Source organism: Caloenas nicobarica, chromosome 2 (assembly GCF_036013445.1).
Source record: "Caloenas nicobarica isolate bCalNic1 chromosome 2, bCalNic1.hap1, whole genome shotgun sequence".
In the NCBI taxonomy this organism is placed as follows: Eukaryota; Metazoa; Chordata; class Aves; order Columbiformes; family Columbidae; genus Caloenas; species Caloenas nicobarica.
The window spans coordinates 164,390,986-164,418,162 of NC_088246.1; the positions used below are offsets into that span (position 1 = coordinate 164,390,986).

The following is a 27,177-nucleotide window of genomic DNA, read 5'->3' on the forward strand; positions in this document are numbered from 1 at the left end:
GAGCAAGACATTTACAATGGATGTGGAAAAGGCCTTAATGCCTTCTTTGCCTCAGTGGCTAATTGTAAACCCAGTTGTTCTCTGTGTAGCCAGCTCCCTGAGCTGGAAGACAGTGATGAGGCATAGAACGAAGCCCCAGGAATCGAAGGGGAAATGATGGTGAGCTGCTACACCACTTTGATACACCCAGGTGTATGGGGCTAGATAGGTTTTCCCCAGGAGTTGTGAGAGAGCTGGCGGAGGTGCTCCCCAAGCCACTTTCCATCATGTATCAGCAGACCTGACTCGCCGAGGAGGTGCTCACTGACTGGAAGTTAGCAAATATGACACCTATCTAGGAGAAGGGTCCAAAAGAGGATGCGGGGAATTACAGATATGTCAGTCTGACCTTGTTGCTTGGTAAGGTCATGGAACAGATCATCCTGAGTGCCATCATATGGCAGGTACAGGACCAGCAGGTCATCAGACGTAGTCAGCATGAGTTTATGAAAGGCAGGTCTTTCTCGAGCAACCTGATCTCCTGCTATGACAAGGTGACCTGCTTTAGTGGATGAGGGCAAGGCTGTGGATGCTGTGGAGTAAGGTTTTGGTAAAGTCTTTGACATCATTTCTCCTGGAGAAAGTGGCTGCTCATGGCTTAGACGGGCATAGCCTTCGCTGGCTAAAACACTGGCTGGATGGGTGGGCGCAAAGAGTTGCGGTGACTGGAGTTAAATCCAGTTGGTGGGCACTCACAAGAGGTGTTCCCCAGGGCTCAGTACTGAGGCCAGTTCTGTTTAAGATCTTTCTCCATGATCTGGACAAGGGCGTGGAGTGCCCCCTCAGTAAGTTTGCAGATGACATCAAGTTGGGCAGGAATGTTGATCTGCTGGACAGTAAGAATGCTCTAGAGAAGGATGTGGACAGCCTAGATCGAGCAAAAATGACAGTTGTATGAGGTTCAACAAGGCCAAGTTTTGTGTTTTGCACTTGCATCAGTACCAGCCCGTGGAACACTAGAAGCTTGGTGAAAGAGAGGCTGTAAAGCTACCTGTTGGAAAAGGACCTGGGCTACTGGTGAGCCGCTGGCAGAACATGAGCCAGCGTGTGCCCAGGTGGCCAGGAAGGCCACCAGCATTCTGGCCTGTGTCATCAGTAGTGTGGCCAGCAGGAGCAGGGCAGTGACCATCCCCCTGTATGTGGTGCTGCTGAGGCTGCAGCTAGAATGCGGGGTTCAGTTTTGGGCCCTTGATGACAAGAAAGACCTTGAGGTGCTGGAGCGAGTTCAGAAAAGGGCAATGAATCTGGTGAAGGGTCTGTAGCACAAGTGGGATGGGGAGCAGCAGAGGGCCTTGGGAGATTCAGTTTGGAGAACAGGAGGCTGAGGGGAGACCTTCTTGCTCTGTGCAACTACCTGAAAGGAGGTCGTAGAGCGGAGGGTGTTGGTCTCTTGTCGGAAGTGACAGAACTGGAGAAAGCGGCTTGAAGTTGGCCCAGGGGAGGTTTAGTGCGGCTATTAGGGAAAATGCCTTCCCCTAAAGGGTTTTGGGGCATTGGAACAGGCTGCCCAGGGCAGTGGTGGAGTCACCATCTCTGGAGGTGTGTAAAACTGTGTAGATGTGGTGCTTGACGACACGGGTTAGTGGTAGACTTGGTATTGTTAGGTTAACAGCAGGACTTGGTGATCTGAAAATTCTTTTGTAAGCCAACCAGTTCCGTGATTCTACAAGACTAGCCAGCCAGCTCCAAGGCAGAGCCACTGCTGGCTAAAGCTGAGCCAGCGAGCAATGGTGGTAGCACCTCTGTGGAAACATGTTTATGAAGGGGCAAAAACTACTTCAGAATAGTAACTGGAAGAGAGGAGGGAATAAAGGTGGGAGACAAATCTCTAGAGACAGCAAGGTGAGTGAAGAAGGAGGAGCAGGAGGTGCTGTAGGTTGTGGAGCAGAGATTGCCCTGCAGCCTGTGGTGAAGAACTGGGCTGAAGCAGGTTGTCCCCCTGCAGCCTGTGGAGGTTCACAGTGGAGGAAATGTCCACAGTGGAGGAGATAAGCACCTGCAGCCCGTGGAGGACCTGACACTGGAGCAGGTGGGTGCACCCACAGGAGGCGTGACCCTGTAGGAAGCCTGTGTTGGACCACAGCCTTGGCAGGACCCGTGCACCCATGAGGAAAGTCTAAATACTTAATGATTCTGTGATTGTGCTTGTGGTAGAGCTGGGGAGTCACGCTGGGGAAGAAAGATAGTCAAGTGTGTGCTGGCCTTGGGAGGTCTCATCAGAGGCATGTTGAGGAGAGTGTTCTGGTGTCCAAGTCTTTCTTTGATCCAGTGATGGGCTTGTGTCATATTGTGGAAGAGCTCCGGAATACTGGTCTGTGTTCTTGGTGGTCTAGGTGGTGCCATATTTCCTGGGAGAGGTCTTGTGGCCCTTTCCCCCCCTATCCGGTTTGCTTCCTGAACCCTGGCTTTGTGCTGGGTGAGGTTGGAAGAGCCTTGAGAGAAGAAAGTAAAGTGAGACGTGTCAGGCTGGGATGCAAGAGAACTTTATTGAGGAAAAAAAAGAGTGCAAAGGCAGGAGCGCCAAGTAGAAGGTGACAAGTATAAGCTGCACGTAGGGCGACATCAGCTGAGGTTGCTTCTGTGACCTAGATGTTGCCAGAGCACCAAGATCTTCCTGGCTCCTTTAGAGGAGGAGCCATGGACGGCAGGTCCCCGTGCCAAGAAGGGTCCAGAGGTGAGTCCACAATCCATGCCGCAGCTTCGATGCGGTAGGTGGTGTGCGTCAGGGGTGGTGGTGACAGCCCTTAGCAGATGTAGCCGCCCCTTCTGCCTCCAAAGCCACCCAGGCCTCCGAAGCCACCCAGGCCTCTGAAGCCGTAGCCGTAGCCAAAGGCGCCAGAGTTGATGGCAACTCCCTGGGCACCAAGTTCGTTGCCCACGGCAGCCGATGAGGAGGATCCGACAGCGGTGCTCTGGGGGTGGGAGGTGAGGATGGGTCCTGGCAGGGTGACCAGCACGGCGGGAGGCTGGATGACGACGCGGGAGTCCTGGCACTGCAGGGCACAGGGCTCGTTGCAGCTGTTGGCCAGCGGGGTGGGTCCGCAGGGGCGGTAGGCGTCGTAGCAGGCCATGTGTGTGGTGTGGAGGGGCCCTGGAAGGGACGAGAGGCTGTTGAGCAAGCGCAGGGGCGTGGGGGTGCGAGGAGCGGTGTTGCAGGAGGGTGAGGGAGTGGGGAGGCTGGTGTGGGGCTGTGGGGAGCGTGGCGGTGGGGAGGCGTGAGGGCTGCTGAGGCTGGGGGCAGAGCGTGCTGGAAGAGAGGGGCCAGGCGGGGCAGGAGAAGGAGGGGAAGGGGGCTGAGGCTCACCTTGTTGAGCGCGGAGGGAGGAGAAGGCGTCAGGAGAAGTGTGTGAGGGAGAGAGGCGCTGGGCCGGCTTTTATGCTGGTCCTGGCTGGGCGGGACAGCCTTTGCGCATGACGGCATTTTGCAGCCAGCAGCTGTTGGATGCCACAGCCTGGCCAGGAATGAGGAGGGTGTGTTTTCCTTGCGCAATGCTCCAATTTCTTGTCCTTGTCTTGAGGACGTGTCCACTTGTCCGTGGCGGCAGCTTTGAAGTGTGAGCATTAGAGGCCGAAGACTTGGTGTTGAAAGCGCATTTCAGGGCAGGCAGAGGATGTGGCCAAAGCGTAGGAGAGGTGGGGTGTCGTCAGTGAGGTCATCCCATGGCACTCGTGTGGTTTGCGGTTGCATTGTGTGGAGGGGGTCCCTTTTCCTCACAGCCCTGGCAGACTGGTCTGGGCTTTGGAGCTGTGCTGGGCCTGAGGAATTGCCTCTTCCATGGCGGAGGATCCCTGCCCTTCTTGCTTCCATCTCACTAAGCCTTTCCTTCCACGCTTGTTGTGCTCTCTGGGTGTCTTGGTGTGTGTCTTGCTTATGAGCTGGGTGTGCAGGGTTGATGTTTCAAGGTTTTATTAGTGAAGGAGATTACTCCTGCTACATAGAGAGTGTTCTGGTGTAGACGACAAGCTGACACTGTTTCTCCCAGAGAAAGTGGCTGCTCATGTCTTGGACGACTGTAGTCTTTGAAGACTGAAAAAGTGTCTGGACGGCTGAGCCCCAAGAGTTGTGGTACTGGAGGTAAATCCATTTGGTGGCCATTCACAAGTGCGTTTCCCCAGGGCTCAGTACTGGGGCCAGTTCTGTTTAATGTCTTTCTCCTTCATCTGGACAAGGAGATTGAGTGCACTCTCAGTACGTTTGCACATGACACCAAGTTAGGCAGGCGTGTTGACCCACTTGGCGCTATGAAGGCTCTACAAAAGGCCCTGGACAGGCTGGAGCCATGGGCTGGGAGCAATTGCATGAGGTTGAACCAGGCCAAGTGTCAGGTCCTGCGCTTGGGTCAGCACAGCCCCATGAACGCTACAGGTTTGTGGAAGAGTGGCTGGAAAGCTGCCAGGTGGTAAAGGACCTGGGGATGTTGGTCGACAGTGGCTGAATATGAGGCGCTGTGTGCCCAGGTGAGCAGGACAGCCACCAGCATCCTGGCTTGTCCTAGCGCATGTCAGGGTGGGCAGAGGATGTGGCCAAAGCGTATGAGATGTGGAGTGTGGTCAGTGAGGTCATCCCATGGCACTCGTGTGGTTTGCAGGTGCGTTGTGAGGAGAGGGCCCCATTTGCTGCCACCTCTGACAGGCTGGGCTGGGCTTTGGAGCTGTGACAGGCGTGAGCGACTGCCCCTTCCATGGTGTTTGATGCCCCAGCTGCACTCTGCCATCTCATTAAGCCTGTCATTAGGCCTGGCCTTTGGTCTTGATTGTGCTCTGTGGGTGTCTTTGTGCCCTCTTGCTTGTAAGCTTGTAGCTGTGTATATTAATTTTCTGTGGCAAGGTTTGGTTAGCATACGGGCTTCATGGTTTTCTTCTGTGAGAAGGTACCAGAAGATTCTCCCATGTGCGAGGGAGAGTCCCCATATGCCGAAAGACAAGCTGGCAGGGAAGAAGACTGGCCTGTCCTTAACTGAGGAGTTTGGCTTGAACTCATGAGAAAAAAAAGAGCTTTTGACGTCTGCAAGAAGAGGCAAGATACTGAGGAGGAACACCAGGATGTTTTGAGTTTATGCAGGGGGAAAATTACAAGGTCCAAAGCCCAACTAGAACTTAATCCAGCTCCTGCTAGAAAAGACAATACAAACTTTTTGGTATATGTTTTTGCAGCAAAAGGAGCTGTCTTGCTCTCTGCAACTGCTCAAAAAGAGGTTGTAGTGAGGAAGGGATTCAGTCTCTTTTCCCAAGTAACAAGTGACAGAACAAGTAGAAATGGCCTCAAGTTGTGCCATGGGAGGTCTAGATTGGAAATTAGGAAAAATTTTTTTCCAGGAAGTGTTGTCGGGTATTGGAACAGGCTGCGCAAGGCAGTGGTGGAGTGACCATCCCTGGAGGTGTTGCAAAGATGCGTAGTTGAGGTTCCTAGTGACGCGTGGAAAGTAACCTTACAACCTGTAAGATTGTAAAGCAGGTATGTTTGTTTCGGTGCTGTACACACGCGGAAATAATTTTCACCAAAGACGTGTGCAACTTTCCAGTAGCCGTGAACTTAGTTAAATACTGCGAAGTGTTACATATTCATGAAAGTTCTAGGAGCGCCTACACATATTCATAACCTGTCCCCGAGAAGGCGGTTCTTATTACAATGAGTTCCGGGAAATCATTTCCATAGTCTCCACCTTTGATCCCTCCTGGTTGAGCCTGCGCAGTGATCGTGGACCGGGGTCGTCTTCTCTGTACACGTTCACCTCTGGCCTGGTGTGCTGAGTTGGCTGGGACTCAGACTGCTGAGTTGGTTAGAACTGGCGTATCTCCTGTCCTGTGCCCAGGTTTCGGTTATCTAATTCAACCAAGGATGCACCAAGGATGCACCCAAGATTTTGTCTCTGTGCAAGGCCTGTAAAGTCATCAATAAACTTTTGTTTCTCTTACACAAGGCTAAGCAAAGCTAGGCAATTGTAATATGGGTTAAGGGTTCTAAGCGTTGTGGGTTAAGGGTTTGCTCTCTAAGCGTTAGCTCCTGAAGTGTTAGTTCTCTAAATATTAATTAGTTAAGTGTTAGTTAGTCAATTCTCTGTATCACTAGGGCCATGATTTAGAGGTGGGCTTGATAGTGTGGGGTTACCGGTAAAGACTCCATGATCCTCTACGTCTTTTCCAATCAATGTGATTCCCTAGCACAGGGCCTCAGGACATGCTGGGGTTTGACAGGCTGGAAAGCAGCTTTCTGCGCACGACTTTGTGGTGCTGGTGGATGAAAAGCTGACAAGGAGGCAACAATGCAGCCTTGTGTGAAAAGAAGCCGAGATTCTCCAGGGCAGCTTTGGGATGAGCATTGCCAGTGGGTTTCAAGGTGGTCATGCTGTCTTTCAGTGTTGATGAGGCCCCTTGTTTCGTCTTGTGTCAAGGTAAGAGCTCCCCCAGTGTTACAAGGAAATGCTCTTAGTGGAGGGAGAGTAGTGCGGGACCACTGAAATGCCAAAGGTACTGGAACATGTATGAGCTGAAGGTGAGAGAGCTGGGAGGGTTTTAGAGACAGGAGACAAGGCAGCACAAGGAGGTGTCATCAGTGTGTCTAAATACTCAAGTGAAAGGGAACAAGGAGAAGGGAATGAGACTCTTGTCATAGGTGCCCATGGCCAGGCCAAGGGTGAATGGGGAGAGTTGAGAAGCCGTGCCATTTCCTTGGAGGAGAAGGCAACACCTTTTCAGTGAGAGGATGCTCAAAAAGTGGAACCGCTTGCGCAGAGAGATACTGGAGTCTCTGTCCTTGGAGATACTGAACATCTGTTTGGAAACTGCATGGACAGCCCGCTTGAGCTGCTGATGCTTGAGCAGGTTGGGTTGAACGAGATGATGTCCAGAGGCTCCTTGTGCAGTCAATGATTCTGTTTGCTGTGATGGGCAGCGAGTGGTGCTGGGGAAGTGATTTGGACAAGTACGTGCTGCCATGGGGAGACTGGATGAGAGGCCAGGGTAGAAGTGCATGAGCGCGCCCAAGCCTTTTCCTTGGGCAAGTGAAGAGTTTGTGTGACAGCCAGGCAGCCCACCAGGTGCATGTAGGTGGTGTTCCTGATGACGTATTTCCTAATAGACGTCTTGTAGCTCTTTTCCACCCACCATGATGGCTCCTTGAGCCCTGGCTTTGTGCCAGGTGAGACTGGACAAGCCATGGAAGAAGAAAGCAAGAGGAGACATCTCAGACTGGGATGCAAGAGAACTTTATTGAGGGAAAAAAAAGGAAGAGGCTGGAGTACCAAGTGGAAGAGAGCAAGTTGAAGCTCAAAGAAAGATGTGGGAGAAGAGGAGAAGGTCCAAGGGTAATGTTTGCAGGCAGCTGAGGCTGGCGCCTTCCCTGCTTCCATGCTTGGTGTCTTGAGAGGAGGAGCCATGGACAGCAGGTCCCCGTGCCAAGAAGGGTCCAGAGGTGAGTCCACAATCCATGCCGCAGCTTCAATGCGGTAGGTGGTGTGCGTCAGGGGTGGTGGTGACAGCCCTTAGCAGATGTAGCCGCCCCTTCTGCCGCCGCAGGAGCCCAGGCCTCCGAAGCCACCCAGGCCTCCGAAACCGTAGCCGTAGCCGAAGGCGCCGGAGTTGATGGCAACTCCCTGGGCACCAAGTTCGTTGCCCACGGCAGCCGATGAGGAGGATCCGACAGCGGTGCTCTGGGGGTGGGAGGTGAGGATGGGTCCTGGCAGGGTGACCAGCACGGCGGGAGGCTGGATGACGACGCGGGAGTCCTGGCACTGCAGGGCACAGGGCTCGTTGCAGCTGTTGGCCAGCGGGGTGGGTCCGCAGGGGCGGTAGGCGTCGTAGCAGGCCATGTGTGTGGTGCGGAGGGGCCCTGGAAGGGACGAGAGGCTGTTGAGCAAGCGCAGGGGCGTGGGGGTGCGAGGAGCGGTGTTGCAGGAGGGTGAGGGAGTGGGGAGGCTGGTGTGGGGCTGTGGGGAGCGTGGCGGTGGGGAGGCGTGAGGGCTGCTGAGGCTGGGGGCAGAGCGTGCTGGAAGAGAGGGGCCAGGCGGGGCAGGAGAAGGAGGGGAAGGGGGCTGAGGCTCACCTTGTTGAGCGCGGAGGGAGGAGAAGGCGTCAGGAGAAGTGTGTGAGGGAGAGAGGCGCTGGGCCGGCTTTTATGCTGGTCCTGGCTGGGCGGGACAGCCTTTGCGCATGACGGCATTTTGCAGCCAGCAGCTGTTGGATGCCACAGCCTGGCCAGGAATGAGGAGGGTGTGTTTTCCTTGTGCAATGCTCCAATTTCTTGTCCTTGTCTTGAGGACGTGTCCACTTGTCCGTAGCAGCAGCTTTGAAGTGTGAGCATTAGAGGCCGAAGACTTGGTGTTGAAAGCGCATTTCAGGGCAGGCAGAGGATGCGGCCAAAGCATAGGAGAGGTGGGGTGTCGTCAGTGAGGTCATCCCATGGCACTCGTGTGGTTTGCGGTTGCATTGTGTGGAGGGGGTCCCTTTTCCTCACAGCCCTGGCAGACTGGTCTGGGCTTTGGAGCTGTGCTGGGCCTGAGGAATTGCTTCTTCCATGGCGGAGGATCCCTGCCCTTCTTGCTTCCATCTCACTAAGCCTTTCGTTCCACGCTCGTTGTGCTCTCTGGGTGTCTTGGTGTGTGTCTTGCTTATGAGCTGGGTGTGCAGGGTTGATGTTTCAAGGTTTTATTAGTGAAGGAGATTACTCCTGCTACACAGAGAGTGTTCTGGTGTAGACAACAAGCTGACACTGTTTGTCCCAGAGAAAGTGGCTGCTCATGTCTTGGACGACTGTAGTCTTTGAAGACTGAAAAAGTGTCTGGACGGCTGAGCCCCAAGAGTTGTGGTACTGGAGGTAAATCCATTTGGTGGCCATTCACAAGTGCGTTTCCCCAGGGCTCAGTACTGGGGCCAGTTCTGTTTAATGTCTTTCTCCTTCATCTGGACAAGGAGATTGAGTGCACTCTCAGTACGTTTGCACATGACACCAAGTTAGGCAGGAGTGTTGACCCACTTGGCGCTATGAAGGCTCTACAGAAGGCCCTGGACAGGCTGGAGCCATGGGCTGGGAGCAATTGCATGAGGTTGAACCAGGCCAAGTGTCAGGTCCTGCGCTTGGGTCAGCACAGCCCCATGAACGCTACAGGTTTGTGGAAGAGTGGCTGGAAAGCTGCCAGGTGGTAAAGGACCTGGGGATGTTGGTCGACAGTGGCTGAATATGAGGCGGTGTGTGCCCAGGTGAGCAGGACAGCCACCAGCATCCTGGCTCGTCCTAGCGCGTGTCAGGGTGGGCAGAGGACGTGGCCAAAGTACAGGAGATGTGGAGTGTGGTCAGTGAGGTCATCCCATGACAATCGTGTAGTTTGCGGGTGTGTTGTGAGGAGAGGGCCCCATTTGCTGCCACCTCTGACAGGCTGGGCTGGGCTTTGGAGCTGTGACAGGCGTGAGCGACTGCCCCTTCCATGGTGTTTGATGCCCCAGCTGCACTCTGCCATCTCATTAAGCCTGTCATTAGGCCTGGCCTTTGGTCTTGATTGTGCTCTGTGGGTGTCTTTGTGCCCTCTTGCTTGTAAGCTTGTAGCTGTGTATATTAATTTTCTGTGGCAAGGTTTGGTTAGCATACGGGCTTCATGGTTTTCTTCTGTGAGAAGGTACCAGAAGATTCTCCCATGTGCGAGGGAGAGTCCCCATATGCCGAAAGACAAGCTGGCAGGGAAGAAGACTGGCCTGTCCTTAACTGAGGAGTTTGGCTTGAACTCATGAGAAAAAAAAGAGCTTTTGACGTCTGCAAGAAGAGGCAAGATACTGAGGAGGAACACCAGGATGTTTTGAGTTTATGCAGGGGGAAAATTACAAGGTCCAAAGCCCAACTAGAACTTAATCCAGCTCCTGCTAGAAAAGACAATACAAACTTTTTGGTATATGTTTTTGCAGCAAAAGGAGCTGTCTTGCTCTCTGCAACTGCTCAAAAAGAGGTTGTAGTGAGGAAGGGATTCAGTCTCTTTTCCCAAGTAACAAGTGACAGAACAAGTAGAAATGGCCTCAAGTTGTGCCATGGGAGGTCTAGATTGGAAATTAGGAAAAATTTTTTTCCAGGAAGTGTTGTCGGGTATTGGAACAGGCTGCGCAAGGCAGTGGTGGAGTGACCATCCCTGGAGGTGTTGCAAAGATGCGTAGTTGAGGTTCCTAGTGACGCGTGGAAAGTAACCTTACAACCTGTAAGATTGTAAAGCAGGTATGTTTGTTTCGGTGCTGTACACACGCGGAAATAATTTTCACCAAAGACGTGTGCAACTTTCCAGTAGCCGTGAACTTAGTTAAATACTGCGAAGTGTTACATATTCATGAAAGTTCTAGGAGCGCCTACACATATTCATAACCTGTCCCCGAGAAGGCGGTTCTTATTACAATGAGTTCCGGGAAATCATTTCCATAGTCTCCACCTTTGATCCCTCCTGGTTGAGCCTGCGCAGTGATCGTGGACCGGGGTCGTCTTCTCTGTACACGTTCACCTCTGGCCTGGTGTGCTGAGTTGGCTGGGACTCAGACTGCTGAGTTGGTTAGAACTGGCGTATCTCCTGTCCTGTGCCCAGGTTTCGGTTATCTAATTCAACCAAGGATGCACCAAGGATGCACCCAAGATTTTGTCTCTGTGCAAGGCCTGTAAAGTCATCAATAAACTTTTGTTTCTCTTACACAAGGCTAAGCAAAGCTAGGCAATTGTAATATGGGTTAAGGGTTCTAAGCGTTGTGGGTTAAGGGTTTGCTCTCTAAGCGTTAGCTCCTGAAGTGTTAGTTCTCTAAATATTAATTAGTTAAGTGTTAGTTAGTCAATTCTCTGTATCACTAGGGCCATGATTTAGAGGTGGGCTTGATAGTGTGGGGTTACCGGTAAAGACTCCATGATCCTCTACGTCTTTTCCAATCAATGTGATTCCCTAGCACAGGGCCTCAGGACATGCTGGGGTTTGACAGGCTGGAAAGCAGCTTTCTGCGCACGACTTTGTGGTGCTGGTGGATGAAAAGCTGACAAGGAGGCAACAATGCAGCCTTGTGTGAAAAGAAGCCGAGATTCTCCAGGGCAGCTTTGGGATGAGCATTGCCAGTGGGTTTCAAGGTGGTCATGCTGTCTTTCAGTGTTGATGAGGCCCCTTGTTTCGTCTTGTGTCAAGGTAAGAGCTCCCCCAGTGTTACAAGGAAATGCTCTTAGTGGAGGGAGAGTAGTGCGGGACCACTGAAATGCCAAAGGTACTGGAACATGTATGAGCTGAAGGTGAGAGAGCTGGGAGGGTTTTAGAGACAGGAGACAAGGCAGCACAAGGAGGTGTCATCAGTGTGTCTAAATACTCAAGTGAAAGGGAACAAGGAGAAGGGAATGAGACTCTTGTCATAGGTGCCCATGGCCAGGCCAAGGGTGAATGGGGAGAGTTGAGAAGCCGTGCCATTTCCTTGGAGGAGAAGGCAACACCTTTTCAGTGAGAGGATGCTCAAAAAGTGGAACCGCTTGCGCAGAGAGATACTGGAGTCTCTGTCCTTGGAGATACTGAACATCTGTTTGGAAACTGCATGGACAGCCCGCTTGAGCTGCTGATGCTTGAGCAGGTTGGGTTGAACGAGATGATGTCCAGAGGCTCCTTGTGCAGTCAATGATTCTGTTTGCTGTGATGGGCAGCGAGTGGTGCTGGGGAAGTGATTTGGACAAGTACGTGCTGCCATGGGGAGACTGGATGAGAGGCCAGGGTAGAAGTGCATGAGCGCGCCCAAGCCTTTTCCTTGGGCAAGTGAAGAGTTTGTGTGACAGCCAGGCAGCCCACCAGGTGCATGTAGGTGGTGTTCCTGATGACGTATTTCCTAATAGACGTCTTGTAGCTCTTTTCCACCCACCATGATGGCTCCTTGAGCCCTGGCTTTGTGCCAGGTGAGACTGGACAAGCCATGGAAGAAGAAAGCAAGAGGAGACATCTCAGACTGGGATGCAAGAGAACTTTATTGAGGGAAAAAAAAGGAAGAGGCTGGAGTACCAAGTGGAAGAGAGCAAGTTGAAGCTCAAAGAAAGATGTGGGAGAAGAGGAGAAGGTCCAAGGGTAATGTTTGCAGGCAGCTGAGGCTGGCGCCTTCCCTGCTTCCATGCTTGGTGTCTTGAGAGGAGGAGCCATGGACAGCAGGTCCCCGTGCCAAGAAGGGTCCAGAGGTGAGTCCACAATCCATGCCGCAGCTTCAATGCGGTAGGTGGTGTGCGTCAGGGGTGGTGGTGACAGCCCTTAGCAGATGTAGCCGCCCCTTCTGCCGCCGCAGGAGCCCAGGCCTCCGAAGCCACCCAGGCCTCCGAAACCGTAGCCGTAGCCGAAGGCGCCGGAGTTGATGGCAACTCCCTGGGCACCAAGTTCGTTGCCCACGGCAGCCGATGAGGAGGATCCGACAGCGGTGCTCTGGGGGTGGGAGGTGAGGATGGGTCCTGGCAGGGTGACCAGCACGGCGGGAGGCTGGATGACGACGCGGGAGTCCTGGCACTGCAGGGCACAGGGCTCGTTGCAGCTGTTGGCCAGCGGGGTGGGTCCGCAGGGGCGGTAGGCGTCGTAGCAGGCCATGTGTGTGGTGCGGAGGGGCCCTGGAAGGGACGAGAGGCTGTTGAGCAAGCGCAGGGGCGTGGGGGTGCGAGGAGCGGTGTTGCAGGAGGGTGAGGGAGTGGGGAGGCTGGTGTGGGGCTGTGGGGAGCGTGGCGGTGGGGAGGCGTGAGGGCTGCTGAGGCTGGGGGCAGAGCGTGCTGGAAGAGAGGGGCCAGGCGGGGCAGGAGAAGGAGGGGAAGGGGGCTGAGGCTCACCTTGTTGAGCGCGGAGGGAGGAGAAGGCGTCAGGAGAAGTGTGTGAGGGAGAGAGGCGCTGGGCCGGCTTTTATGCTGGTCCTGGCTGGGCGGGACAGCCTTTGCGCATGACGGCATTTTGCAGCCAGCAGCTGTTGGATGCCACAGCCTGGCCAGGAATGAGGAGGGTGTGTTTTCCTTGTGCAATGCTCCAATTTCTTGTCCTTGTCTTGAGGACGTGTCCACTTGTCCGTAGCAGCAGCTTTGAAGTGTGAGCATTAGAGGCCGAAGACTTGGTGTTGAAAGCGCATTTCAGGGCAGGCAGAGGATGCGGCCAAAGCATAGGAGAGGTGGGGTGTCGTCAGTGAGGTCATCCCATGGCACTCGTGTGGTTTGCGGTTGCATTGTGTGGAGGGGGTCCCTTTTCCTCACAGCCCTGGCAGACTGGTCTGGGCTTTGGAGCTGTGCTGGGCCTGAGGAATTGCTTCTTCCATGGCGGAGGATCCCTGCCCTTCTTGCTTCCATCTCACTAAGCCTTTCGTTCCACGCTCGTTGTGCTCTCTGGGTGTCTTGGTGTGTGTCTTGCTTATGAGCTGGGTGTGCAGGGTTGATGTTTCAAGGTTTTATTAGTGAAGGAGATTACTCCTGCTACACAGAGAGTGTTCTGGTGTAGACAACAAGCTGACACTGTTTGTCCCAGAGAAAGTGGCTGCTCATGTCTTGGACGACTGTAGTCTTTGAAGACTGAAAAAGTGTCTGGACGGCTGAGCCCCAAGAGTTGTGGTACTGGAGGTAAATCCATTTGGTGGCCATTCACAAGTGCGTTTCCCCAGGGCTCAGTACTGGGGCCAGTTCTGTTTAATGTCTTTCTCCTTCATCTGGACAAGGAGATTGAGTGCACTCTCAGTACGTTTGCACATGACACCAAGTTAGGCAGGAGTGTTGACCCACTTGGCGCTATGAAGGCTCTACAGAAGGCCCTGGACAGGCTGGAGCCATGGGCTGGGAGCAATTGCATGAGGTTGAACCAGGCCAAGTGTCAGGTCCTGCGCTTGGGTCAGCACAGCCCCATGAACGCTACAGGTTTGTGGAAGAGTGGCTGGAAAGCTGCCAGGTGGTAAAGGACCTGGGGATGTTGGTCGACAGTGGCTGAATATGAGGCGGTGTGTGCCCAGGTGAGCAGGACAGCCACCAGCATCCTGGCTCGTCCTAGCGCGTGTCAGGGTGGGCAGAGGACGTGGCCAAAGTACAGGAGATGTGGAGTGTGGTCAGTGAGGTCATCCCATGACAATCGTGTAGTTTGCGGGTGTGTTGTGAGGAGAGGGCCCCATTTGCTGCCATCTCTGACAGGCTGGGCTGGGCTTTGGAGCTGTGCTGGGCATGAGGAGTTGCCTCTTACATGGTCTTTGGTCTCTCTGCTCTTTGCTAACATCTTTCTAAGCCTGTCTTTAGGCCTGGGTTCCCAGTTGGGTTTGATCTGTTCATGTCTTGGTGCCTCTCTTGCTTTTAAGCTTCTAGCTGTGTGGATTTGTTATACATCACAAGGTTGTGGAGCAGGGGAGCAACAGGGGTGGTTTCTGAGATAAGATTCCAGAAGATTCTGTTATGTTCGATAGAGAGTTCGCATGTGTGAAAATATGAAGCTGTGGGGAAGAAGACCATCCTGGCTAAACAGAAAGCTTTAGCTGGAACATGGGGAAAAAAAAGAGAGTTTATGACTTTTACAGGAAGGGGCAGGTAACTCAGGAGGACTACAGGGATGTCATGAGGTTATGCAGGGAGGAAATTAGAACAGTGCAAGTGCAACTACAACATAATCTGGGTACTGTTGGAAAATAAAATAAAATTATTCTAGACGTACATTATCAACAAAAGGAGGGCTAACGAGAATCTCCATCCTTTACTGGACATGGGGGCACTCACAGGGCAAAGGATGAGGAAAATGCTTTAGTGCTTTCTTCGTCTCAGTCTTTCTACTAAGACTAATTGTTCTCTGGATACCAAGCCTCTGATGCAGAAGACAGGGAGCAGAACGAAGCCCCCAGAATCCAAGGGGTAATGGTTGGAAACCTCCTACACCAGTTAGACACATACAAGTCTGTGAGGCCTGATGGGATCCAGCCAAGAGTGCTGAGGGAGCTGGCGCAGGTGCTCCCCAAGCCACTTTGCATCATTTCTCAGCAGTCCTGGCTCACCCGGGAGGTCCCATTTGACTGGAGGTTGGCAAATGTGATGCTTATGTAAGAAGAAGGGCCAGAAGGAGGATCAGAGGATCTGCAGGCCTGTCAGTCTGACCTTGGTGCCAGGGAAGGCCATGGGGCAGATCATGTTGAGTGACATCACGCAGCACGTACAGGACAACCAGGCGATCAGGCCCAGTCAGGATGGCGTGATGAAAGGCAGGTCCTGCCTGGCTAACCTGATCTCCTGCTATGACCAGGTGACTCACTTAATGGATGAGGGAATGGCTGTGGATATTGTCTACCTAGACTTTCTGAAATCCTTTGACATCATTTGTTCTCGAGAAAGTGGCTTGGATGGGTGTATTCTTCGTTGGCTGAAAAACTGTCTGGATGGCTGGGCCCAAATAGTTGTGGTGACTGGAGTTAAATGCAGTTGGTGGCTGCTCACAAGTGGTGTTCCCCAGGGCTCAGTACTGGGGCCAGTTCTGTTTAATATCTATCTCCATGATGTGGACGAGGGGATCGAGTGCACCCTCAATAAGTGTAGCCTGGAGAAAGGGAGGCAGAGGGGAGACCTTCTCACTCTCTACAACTACCTGAAAGGAGGTTTTAGTGCTGTCGGCGTCAGTCTGTTTCCCAAGGAACAAGCAACAGGACAAGAGGAAATGGCCTCAAGCTGTGCCATGGGAGGTTTACTTTGGATATTAGAGAAGTTTATTCACTGAAAGTGTTGTCAAGCACTGGAATGGACTGCCCAGGGTAGTGGTGGAGTCGTCATCCCTGGAGGTGTTCAAAAGATGTGTGAATGTGGTGCTTAGGGACATGGTTTAGCAGGGGCCTTGGAACTGCTGGGTGAATATCTGGATTTGATGATCTTAAGGGTCTTTTGTAACTAAAATAATTATTTGATTCTATGAGATGGCACCAGTCAGGTCCAACCAGACTGGCTGCTGGCCCAACCTGAACCAATCAGCAATGGTGGTAGCACAAACGTGTGAACATATTTAAGAAGGGGAAGAAAATAACTGTACAATTATAACTAGAAGACAGAGGTGGATACATGTGATAGAAAAATCTCTGCAGACAGCAAGGTCAGTGAAGAAGGAGGGGCAGGACGTGCTCCTGGTGCTGGAGCAGAGATTCTCCTGCAGACCGTTGTGAACACTACGATGGAGCAGATTGTCCCACTGCAGCCTCTGGGGATCGCCCTGTCCTTACAAAGACTCAGCACGCTTTCCTCTTATTTTTTCTCCTCATCCAGGTGAGGAGGGGGAGTGACAGAGCAGCTTGGTGGGCACCTGACATCCAGCCAAGGTCAACCCACCACAGAGCCCCATCTTCCTGGCAGAGCAGGGTCACAGGCTTGTTCCTGCCCCTGGTCCTCAGTGCCCCAGGCCGTGCCTCAGGGACCTCACACTGAGGAGGACGATGACCTCACAAAGGGGCTTTCTGTGTGACCTCAGAGCACAGGGACGGTTGCTTAGTGTCCCCTGCACTGGTGCTTCATGGACCTTGCAGCAGGGAGGCTGGTGGTCCAGAGACCCCCTGTGTGGGTCACTGTGGGGCTCTGCACTGAAGAGGGAATGGTGGCCTCGGGATTCTCCCCACCAAGCAATCAGTTGGGGATCTCACAGCAAGGTGAGACCATGGCCTGGGGACTCCTGCATAGTTGGAATGGGGACCATGCAGCCACGTGGACAGCGCAACAAGGACCCACACTTGGGTGAGCTGAGGACCCCACAGCAAGGGAGTGGTGACCTGAGCACCCAGGGTCCTGGTAACAAGGAGACTCAGGATACGGGACTATTTTTTGGCTCTGTGACCTGACCATGAGGGAAGATGGTGTCATGGGCACTGCCCGATGGTTGTGCTGGGGACCACGGCAAGAATTGGCCATGACAGGGGATCCCACATGGGTACCGTGACAACCTGCAGCACAGGCAAGAAGTGCAGGGTGTGTTGATGTATTTACTGATGGCAGCTGCCTCCTGATTGGCAGGTTGTTACCTGCCACCTGATGGTCAGGTTCTTATCTGCCCCCTGATTGGCTGCTCAAGGAGGTGCTGAGGCAGTGCCTGGCTGTGGGGAGGGGAGGCTGCAACTGGGGTCTGAGGCTGGTGAGGTCTGGGAGAGCTGGTGAGGCTGGTGAGAGGCCCAGGGGAGGCTGGTGAGTGACGGCCTTTGGGGTGTGAATGTGGGGTGAGTGCCGAGGGGTGAGGCCATTTCTCTGTGCAGTGTTTGTGGGGCCAGAGCGGGACTGGGCGTAGTGGAGGGGCAATGGGAGGTGTGTGCGGTGCGCAGGGCTGTGCGCCTGAGAAGCTCAAGGGGATGTTTGCATGGCAAAGGCTGGGTGAAGCGGAACAGACAAGGCTAGGCTAGAGCAGTGCCATTGGAAGGGACCTATGGTGATCATCTAGTCCCCAAAACAGGGTTCTTAACCTGGTGTGCATACAAATGAGCAAAATTTAGGACAGAGGGGCAGGATGTCATTTATTACAGAGTTGTGCAAGTCTGGATGCTAGAATAAAGCCAGCATGCCAGCAAGAAAAGTAAAAGGCGTTATAAACATAATGTTATCACTAGCTTTACACCCTAAAGAGCCAATTGGTTGCACATTTGCATATTGCATTACATAATCCTTTTAGTGTATAATGAGCAACATTCAGCTGAAGGACAATTTATCCAACCATCTTGAGATATGTGTTAAAGCAAGACAACTATTCGTGTGGGCCTCAAAATGTCTAAAGCTGCGCGGTCAGTGGTGTCCGTAGTTCATGATTAGGTGTTATGCAAGTCACTCTTCTCTTTGTTTCATGAGTACACTGACCTGAATCTGAAAGGATTTATGTATCTTTTGGTTAGCAATTGCAGACAGGATTCATTCTTTTAAGTGATGACAACAGCCTGACCATTTCAGGGCTGAGCAGAAGTGAAAGCAAGATAATGAGGGCATTGTCCCAATGCCTCTGAAACACTGACAGGCTTGGGGTATTGACCAACTCTCTAGAAAGTCTGTTCCAGTGTTCGGCCACCACCTCAGAAAATATATCTTTCCTATAATATAGTCTGAACCTCCCTGATTCAGCTTTGAACCATTCCCTTGTGTCCTGTCACTGGATCCCAAGGAGAAGAGCTCAGCACTTCTCTCTCCACGTCCCCTCCTCAGGAAGCTGCAGAGAGCAATGGGGTCACCCCTCCACCTCCTTCTATCCCAATGAGACAAGCCCGGTGTCCTCCGTTGCTTCCCTAAGACATGCCTTCCAGCCCTTTCACCAGCTTTGTTGCCAGACTCCTGGTGCCTTCAAGTACCTTCAGGTCCTTCTTAAACTGTGGGACTCAGAAGAGCTCACAGTACTCCCCTACTGGGGACAGGATCAAAAGCTTTACTAAAACCCAGAGAAAATACATCCTCCATCTTCCCTTCATCCACGAGGCAGGTGACCTTATCGTAGAAGGACAGGAAATCAGTTAAACAGGACTTGCCCTTAGTGAACCCCTGTTGACTGCACATTGTCTGTAAATGCCTTCCAGCAGCACTCAGTTGGATCTTCTCCATAATTTTCCAGGTACTGTGGTCAGACTAACAGGTCTGCAGATTCCTGGTGCTTCACTCACACTCTTTTTTTAAATTGGAATAACGTTGGCTGGCTTGCAGTGAGTAAGGAGCTCTCTGCACTCCCCAAACCGGCTGAATTCAGTGGAGGTGAGTGTTGAGACGGTCGTTCACCGTGTGAGCAGTGTTTGTTGGTGAGCAAGATGAGGTGGGGCAGGAAGGGTCTCTGTGCGTCTGTGTTGATGGTGCTGGAGTGGCTGGCAGGCAAGAGGCAGGTTGGGCCAGTGCAGGGCTGGGCTGAGGGTACTGATGAGTCAGGGAGACTCACGTCTGCCCCCCCAGAAAGGGGGGTTGTGTATCTGGATGTGCATAAGTCCACAGGGAAAGGTGGTTTAAGCCATGATTGCTGAGGAACCTTCCTGATTTCCTTGCACTGGACAAACATAGTGAAATCTCATGGAGCTGAGCAAGGGGAGAGGCCAAGTCCTGTTTCTGGGGAGAACTCAGCGCTGGCAGCAGCCATGGCTGGGAGACAGTTGGATAGAAAGCAGCTCAGCAGAGAAGGACCTTGTGTTCCTGGTGGAGAACAAATGGACCCTAAGGTGGCAATGAACCCCTGAGGCAAAAGGGCCCACCAGTCTCCAGGGCAAAGTGTTGCCAAGAGGTTGAGGGAGGTGGCCCTTCCTCTCTCTTCAACATTGTGAAGGTCCCATGTGGGGTCCTGTGTGCAGGTCTTGGCTCCGCAGTGGAAAAAGGGCATGGAATTAGTGGAGCAAGACAAGTGCAGGGCCATGAAGATGCTAAAGGGGCTGCAACATCTTCCACCTGAGGAGACGCTGAGAGAGCTTGATAGTGGCATGTGCAGGGAAGCATTATGAGGTCGAAGCCTTTGTTTGAGCCAGTGATGCTCTTGTGACACATCGCTGCAGCCCCATAGATTCCAGTCTGTTTGGGTGGTGGTCGTGCTGGTTACATGTTTCAAAGGAGAGGTCTTGTGGTGCATGTTCACCCACCCTGATGGCCTGTTGAACCCTGCCATTGCTTTGGGTCAGGTAGGAAAATCTCAGGTGAAAAAAGGAAGACGAGGCTTCTCATGCTGGGATGCAAGTGAACTTTATTGAGGAAAAAAAAAGAGTGAAAAGGCGGGAGTGCCAAGTAGAAATTCACAAGTAAAAGCTGCATGCAGAGCGACCATCAGCCGAGGTTTTTTCTGAGACATAGATCTTGCCAGAACACCAAGATCTTCCTGCCTCCTTTAGAGGAGGAGCCATGGACAGCAGGTCCTCGTGCCAAGAAGGGTCCAGAGGTGAGTCCACAATCCATGCCATAGCTTCAATGGCCCTTAGCAGATGTAGCCGCCCCTTCTGCCGCCGAAGCAGCCCAGGCCTCTGAAGCCGCCCAGGCCTCCGAAGCCGTAGCCAAAGCCGAAGGAACCTGAGTTGATGGCAACTCCCTGGGCACCAAGTTCGTTGCCCACGGCAGCCGATGAGGAGGATCCAACGGCGGTGCTCTGGGGATAAGAGGTGAGGATGGGTCCTGGCAGGGTGACCACCACGGTGGAAGGCTGGATGAGGACGCGGGAGTCCTGGCACTGCAGGGAACAGGGCTCGTTGCAGCTGTTGGCCAGCGGGGTGGGTCCGCAGGGGCGGCAGACGTCGTAGCAGGCCATGTGTGTGGTGCGGAGGGGCCCTGGAAGGGACGAGAGGCTGTTGAGCAAGCGCGGGGGCGTGGGGGTGCGAGGAGCGGTGTTGCAGGAGGGCGAGGGAGTGGGGAGGCTGGTGTGGGGCTGTGGGGAGCGTGGCGGTGGGGAGGCGTGAGGGCTGCTGAGGCTGGGGGCAGAGCGTGCTGGAAGAGAGGGGCCAGGCAGGGCAGGAGAAGGAGGGGAAGGGGGCTGAGGCTCACCTTGTTGAGCGCGGAGGGAGGAGAAGGCGTCAGGAGAAGTGTGTGAGGGAGAGAGGCGCTGGGCCGGCTTTTATGCTGGTCCTGGCTGGGCGGGACAGCCTTTGCGCATGACGGCATTTTGCAGCCAGCAGCTGTTGGATGCCACAGCCTGGCCAGGAATGAGGAGGGTGTGTTTTCCTTCCCGCAACGCTCCAATTTCTTGTTCTTGTCTTGCGGACGTGTCTGCTTGGCCTTGGCGGCAGCTTTGAAGTGCAAGCATTAGAGGCTGAAGACTTGGTGTTTGATGGTGCATGTCAGGGCGGGCAGAGGACGCGTCCAAAGCATAGGAGAGGTGGGGTGTCATCAGTGAGGTCATCGCATGGCACTTGTGTGGTTTGCGGTGTGTTCTGAAGAGGGGCCCCATTTCTTCGCAGCCCTGGCAGGCTGGTCTGGGCTTTGGAGCTGTGCCAGGCTCTAGGAAAATCCTTACCCATGTGGTTTGGAACCTCTGTGTCTTGCTGCCATCTCATTAAGCCTGTCTTTAGGCTTGGCCTTCCTTCTTGATTGTACTCTGTGGGTGTCTTTTTTTTCAGTTTGTAGCCGGTTGTATTGGGTTTGAGTGGCAAGGTTTTGATAGCGAGGGAGCCACAGGAGTGGTTTCTGACATGAGGTTTCAGAAGATTCTGCCATGTTCGATAGAGAGTCCACATGTGCAAAAGTATGAGGCTGCGGGGAAGAAGACCATCCTTGGTGAACAGAGATCTTTGGCTGGATCTCAGGAAAACAAAGAGAGTTTATGACTTTTAGAAGAAGGGGCTGATAACTCAGGAGCACTAACAGAGGTGTCATGAGGGTATGCATGGAGAAAATTAGAATTGCCAAAGCCCAGCTGGGACTTAATCTAGCTACTGTCCTAAAAGAGAATAAAATTTGTTTCTAGACATACATCATCAGCAAAAGGAGGGTAAGGAGAATCTCCATCCTTTATAGGGTGTCTGGAGGAACATAGAGACACAGCATGAAAAAAAGGCCCTAATGTCTTCTTTGCCTGAGTATTTAATAGGAAGAGCAGTTGTCCTCTGTGTACCCAGCCCTCTGAGCTGGAAGACAGGGATGAGGAGCAGAATGAAGCCCCCGAAATCGAAGAGAAAATGGTTGGTGACCTGCTACACCAGTTAGACACACACAAGTCTGTGAGGCCTGATGGGAACCAACCAAGGGTACTGCGGGAGCTGCTGGAGGTGCTCCCCAAGCCACTTTCCGTCATTTCTCAGCAGTCCTGGCTCACCAGGGAGGTCTCAGTTGACTGGAGGTTGGCAAATGTGATACTTATCTACAAGAAGGGCAGGAAGGAGGATCTGTGGAACTAAAACCCTGTCAGTCTGACCTCGGTGCCGGGTGAGGTCATGGAGCAGATCATGTGGTATGGCGTCATGCTGCACATACAGGACAACCAAGCAGGTGATCAGGCCCAGTCTGCGTGTGTTTATGAAAGGCAGGTCCTGCCTGACTAACCTCATCTCTTCTATGACAATGTGACCCGCTTAGTGGATGAGGGAATGGCTGTGGATTTTGTCTACCAAGATGTTAGTAAAGCCTTTGACGCTGTTTCCTCAGGAGAAAGTGGCTGCTCATGGCTTGGACAGTCATCCTCTACTCAGGCTAAACCACTGGCCGGATGGCTGGGCCTGAAGAGTTGTGGTGACTGGAGTTAAATTCTGTTGGGGCCGGTCACAAGGGGTGTTCCCCGGTGCTCATTACTCGGGCCATTTCTGTTTAACATGTTTCTCCATGATCTGGATGAGGGATCGATTTGGTGCGCTCCTTTTTGCAGATAACACCAAGTTAGGTGGGAGTGTTAATCTGCTGGAGGGCAGGAAGGCTCTGCAGAGGCCCCTGGACAGGCTGGATGAATGGGTTGAGACCAATTGCATGAGGTTCATCAAGGCCAAATGCCGGGTCCTGCACGTGGATCAGCACAACCCCGTGAACACTACAGGCTTGGGAAAGAGCGGCTGGAAAGCTGCCTGGCAGAAAAGGTCCTGGTTGTGTTGGTTGACAGATGGCTAAATGTGAGCCAGCAGTGTACTGAGGTGGCCAGGAGGTCCACCAGCATCCTGGCTTGTGCTAGTACTAGTGTGGCCAGCAGGAGGAGGGCAGTGACTGTCCCCCTGTCCTGGGCACTGGTGGGGCCAAACCTCGAATCCTGGGTTCAGTTTTGGGCCTCTCATGACATGAAAGACCTTGAGGTGCTGGAGCGTGTTCAGGGAAGGTCAACAAAGCTGGGTCGAAGGACAGATCTGATGGTGTGAAGCTGAGGGACCTGGGGGTGTTTTGCCTGGAGAAAAGCAGGCTGAAGGGAGACCTCCTTGCTCTCTAAAATTACCTGAAATGAGCCTGTAGCAAGGGGGAGGTTGGTATCTTCTCCCAAGCAGTAAGCAACAAGATGAGAGGAAGTTGCCTCAAGTGGCACCAGGGGAGGTTTAAACTGCATATTAGGAAAAATTTCTTCCCCAGAAAGGGCTGTCAGGCACTGGAACAGGCTGCTTAGGGAAGTGGTGGAGTCACCATCCTTGGAGGTGTTTAGCAGACATGTAGACCAGGTTCTTAGGGACATGGTTTAGAGGCGGGCTTGACCATGTTGGCTACATGGTTACACTCAGTGATCATAGGTCTTTTCCAATAAAAATGGTTCTATGATTCAATAGTGCCGGGCCCCAGGGCATGCTGGGGGTCGACAGGATGCAAAGCTGTTTTGCTGAGCACAACTTTGTGGTGCTGGTGGAGGAAAAGCTGACAAGGAGGCAATAATGCAGCCTTGTGGCAAAAGAGGTCAAGGTTCTCCAGGGCAGCGTTGGGATGAGCGTTGGCAGCAGGTCAGCGGAGGTGATCTTGCTGTCTCATCAGTGCTTGTGAAGCCCCATGTGAAGCTGTGTGTCGAGCTGAGGGCTCCTCAGTGGAAGAAGGACGTGAACTTAGTGGAGCGAGTCAAGAACTGGGCCACTGAGGCACTAAATGGACTGGAGAATCCTTCCTGTGCTGAGAAGGTGGGAGAGCTAGGAGGTTTTTCAGGCACAAGGACAGGTCGCATAGAGGAGATGTCATCAATGTGTCTAAATGCCTAAGTGACGTGAACAAGGACAAGGGAATGAGACTCGTGACATTGGTGCCCACGGCCAGGCCAAGGGTGAATGGAGAAAGCAGAGAAGCCGTGCCGTTTCCTTGAAGGAGAAGGCAACCCTTTCTCCCTGAGAAGGTGGTCAAGCAGTGGAACAGGTTGCAGAAAGAGATCTTGGAGTGTCCATCCTTGGAGATACAGAACATCTGACTGGACATTGCATGGACAGCCCGCTTGAGCTGACCATGCTCAAGCAGGTTGGGTTGAACTAGATGATGTCCAGAGGTTCCTTGTGCAGTCAATGATTCTGTTTGCTGTGATGGGCAGCGAGTGGTGCTGGGCAAGAGAGTTGGAGAAGTACGTGCTGCCATAGGGAGCCTGGGTGAGAGGCCAGGGTAGAAGTGCATGAGCGTGTCCAAGCCATTGTTGGGTGGAGTGAAGGGCTTGTGTGACAGCCTGGAAGACCAGCTGGTCCTTGGGTGTTGTACCTGAAGACATGCTTCCTAAGAGAGGTCTTGTGGCTCTTTTCCAACCACTGTGATGGCCTTTTGAGCCCTGGCTTCATGCCAGATGAGGTTGGAAGTGGTTTGGGAGAAAAAAGGAAAGAAAAAAGGAAGACAAGGCATATCAATCTGGGATGCAAGGGAACTTTATTGAGGGGAAAGAGTGAAAAGGCAGGAGCGCTAAGTGGAAGACAGCAAGTCTGAGGTGCAATGAAGGAAGAGGGAGGAGAAGGTCCACAGGCCACGTTTGGCAGCAGCCCAGGCTGGTCCCTTCCCTGCTTCTGTGCTTGGTGCCTGGAGGAGAGGAGCCGTGGACAGCAGGTCCGTGTGCCAGGAAGGGCCTAGAGGTGCGTGTCCTCAGTCCGTGCCGTGGCTTCCAGGGTGTGCGTGGTTGGTATAATGAGCAACATTCAGCTGAAGGACACGTAATCCAACTGTCTTGAGATACGTTTTAAAGCAGGACTCAACTATTTGTGCAGGCTTCCAAATGTCTACATGTGCACAGTCAGTGGTGTCTGTAGTTCGTGATTAGGTGTCATTCTTCTGTTTGTTCTATCAGCAGGCTGACCTAAAACTGAAAGGATTTACAAATCTTTAGGTTAGCAAATGCAGACAGGATTCATTCTTTTAAGTGATGAGAGAAACCTGACCACTTCAGGGCTGAGCAGAAGTGAAAGCAAGATAATGGGGGCATTGTCCCAATGCCTCTGAAAAACTGACAGACTTGGGGTATCGACCGGCTCTCTAGGAAGCCTGTTCCAGTGTTTGGCCACCACCTCAGTAAATATATCTTTCCCGTAATATAGTCTGAACCTCCCTGATTCAGCTTTGAACCATTCCCGTGTGTCCTGTCACTGGATCCCAAGGAGAAGAGCTCAGCACCTCTCTCTCCACGTCCCCTCCTCAGGAAGCTACAGAGAGCAATGGGGTCACCCCTCAGCCTCCTTCTATCCCAACGAGATAAGCCCAGTGTCCTCGGTTGCTTCCCTAAGATATGCCTTCCAGCCCTTTCACCAGCGTTGTTGCTGAACTCCTGGTGCCTTCAAGTACCTTCAGGTCCTTCGTAAACTGTGGGACTCAGAAGAGCTCACAGTACTCCCCTACTGGGGACAGGATCAAAAGCTTTACTAAAACCCAGAAAAACTACATCCTCTACTTTCCCTTCATCCACGAGGCAGGTGACCTTATCGTAGAAGGATATGGAATTAAGCAGGATTTTCCCTTAATGAACCTCTGTTGACTCTACCTGATGAATACATTATCCCTAAATGCCTTTCAGCAGCACTCAGTTGGATCTTCTCCATAATTTTCCAGGTACTGTGGTCAGACTAACAGGTCTGCAGATTCCTGGTGCTTCACTCACACTCTTTTTTTAAATTGGAATAACGTTGGCTGGCTTGCAGTGAGTAAGGAGCTCCCTAGACTCCCCAAACCTGCTGAATTCAGTGGAGGTGAGTGTCGAGATGTTTGTTCACTGTGTGAGCAGTTTTTGTTGGTGAGCAAGATGAGGTGGGGCAGGAAGGGTCTCTGTGCGTCTGTGTTGATGGTGCTGGAGTGGCTGGCAGGCAAGAGGCAGGTTGGGCCAGTGCACGGCTGGGCTGGGGGTGCTGGTGAGCCAGGTGGACTCATGTCTGTCCCTCAGAAGCGGGGGTTGTATATCTGGATGTGCATAAGTCCATGGGGAAAGGTGGTTTGAACCCACAATTGCTCAGGGAGCTTCTTGATTTCCTTGCACTGGACACAGAGGAATCTCATGGAGCTGAGCAAAGGGAGAAGCCAAGTGCTGTTCCTGGGGAGGAGTCAGTGCTGCCAGAAGGAATGGCTGGGGGGCAGTTGGATAGAAAGCAGCTTAGCAGAGAAGCAACTTGTAGTCCTTGTAAAGAACAAATAGACCTAGAGCTGGGCATGAACCCTTGAGGGAAAAGGGTCCACCAGTCTCCAGGGCAGCATTGGGAAAAGTGCTGCCAGGAGGTTGAAGGATGTGATCCTTCCTCTCTCCTCAGCCCTGGTGAGTTCCCATGTGGGGTCTTGTGGGCAGGTTGAGGATCCCCATTGTAAGAAGGGCATGGAATTGGTGCAGCATGACCAGTGCAGGGCCACAAATTGCTAAATGGACTGGAATATCTTCCACCTGAGGAGAGGCTGAGAGAGCTGGGACTATGGAGTAGAGGTGGTGGAGACTCCATCCTGGGAGACACTGAAGCCCTGAGCGACCATGGTCACTGACAACATGCTCTGGGTGTCCCTGCCTTAGCAGGTGGGTTGAAGCACATGCTCTCCAGACTTTCCTGCAACACTAAATGATTCTGAGATTCTGTTAACCAGGAGGACCAAAGGCTCATACTGGGGAAGAGAGTCAGGTGTGTGCTGGCATGGGGAGATGTCGTTAGAATTATGTTCAGGGGGACATTATCGGGTCAAAGTATTTGTCTGAGCTAGTGATAGTCTTGTGCCACATCATGGAAGCCCCATTGATGACAGCTTGTTTTGGTGGTGGTCATGCTGGTTACGTGTTTCAGAGGAGAGGTCTTGTGGTGCATGTTCACCTACTCCGATGGCCTATTGAGCCCTGTCATTGCTTTGAGTGAGGATGGAATAACCTCAGGAGAAAAAAGGAAAAGGAGGCGCCTCAGGCTGGGATGCAGGAGAGCTTTATTGAGGAACAAAAAGAGAGAAAAGGCAGGAGCACCAGGTAGAAGATCACAAGTATAAGTTGACCACAGGGTGACGATCTGATGATGTCACTTGTGTGACATAGATCTTGCCAGAGCACCAAGATCTTCCTGCCTCCTTTAGAGGAGGAGCCATGGACAGCAGGTCCACGTACCAAGAAGGGTCCAGAGGTGAGTCCTGAGTCCATGCCTGCAATCTGGGGTTTGGTTTTGGGCCCCTGATGACAAGAAGGACCTTGAGGTGCTGGAGTGAGTTCAGAAAAGGGGAAGGGATCTTGTGAAAAGCCTGGAGCACAAGTGGGATGGGGAGCAGCTGAGGGACTTGGGGGTTTCCATCTGGAGAACAGGAGGCTGAGAGGAGACCTTCTCGCTCTCTGCAACTGCCTGAAAGGAGGTCGTAGAGCGGAGGGTGTTGGTCTCTTGTCGGAAGTGACAGAACTGGAGAAAGTAGCTTAAAGTTGCCCCAGGGGA

At 52.8% G+C, this 27,177-nt stretch overlaps 4 protein-coding genes across 4 annotated transcripts; all 4 read right to left on the reverse strand.

Moving 5' to 3' along the window:
* Positions 1 to 2,783: 2,783 nt before the first annotated feature.
* On the reverse strand, positions 2,784 to 3,110 carry LOC135986029 (feather beta keratin-like). Its single transcript, XM_065629773.1, has one exon. The coding sequence runs from the start codon at positions 3,108 to 3,110 to the stop codon at positions 2,784 to 2,786; it is 327 nt and encodes a 108-aa protein (XP_065485845.1).
* A 4,410-nt stretch (positions 3,111 to 7,520) lies between these two features.
* Positions 7,521 to 7,847, reverse strand: LOC135984901 (feather beta keratin-like). Its single transcript, XM_065627671.1, has one exon. It carries the CDS (start codon positions 7,845 to 7,847, stop codon positions 7,521 to 7,523), a length of 327 nt encoding a protein of 108 aa, XP_065483743.1.
* A 4,410-nt stretch (positions 7,848 to 12,257) lies between these two features.
* LOC135985058 (feather beta keratin-like) lies at positions 12,258 to 12,584 on the reverse strand. Its single transcript, XM_065627977.1, has one exon. It carries the CDS (start codon positions 12,582 to 12,584, stop codon positions 12,258 to 12,260), a length of 327 nt encoding a protein of 108 aa, XP_065484049.1.
* A 7,290-nt stretch (positions 12,585 to 19,874) lies between these two features.
* LOC135984740 (feather beta keratin-like) lies at positions 19,875 to 20,201 on the reverse strand. The gene has a single exon (XM_065627225.1). The coding sequence runs from the start codon at positions 20,199 to 20,201 to the stop codon at positions 19,875 to 19,877; it is 327 nt and encodes a 108-aa protein (XP_065483297.1).
* Positions 20,202 to 27,177: the final 6,976 nt, after the last annotated feature.

Coding starts and splice junctions, on each gene's coding strand:
- LOC135986029 (XM_065629773.1), bottom strand. CDS start 3,110: ATGGCCTGCTACGACGCCTACCGCCCCTGCGGACCCACCCCGCTGGCC.
- LOC135984901 (XM_065627671.1), bottom strand. CDS start 7,847: ATGGCCTGCTACGACGCCTACCGCCCCTGCGGACCCACCCCGCTGGCC.
- LOC135985058 (XM_065627977.1), bottom strand. CDS start 12,584: ATGGCCTGCTACGACGCCTACCGCCCCTGCGGACCCACCCCGCTGGCC.
- LOC135984740 (XM_065627225.1), bottom strand. CDS start 20,201: ATGGCCTGCTACGACGTCTGCCGCCCCTGCGGACCCACCCCGCTGGCC.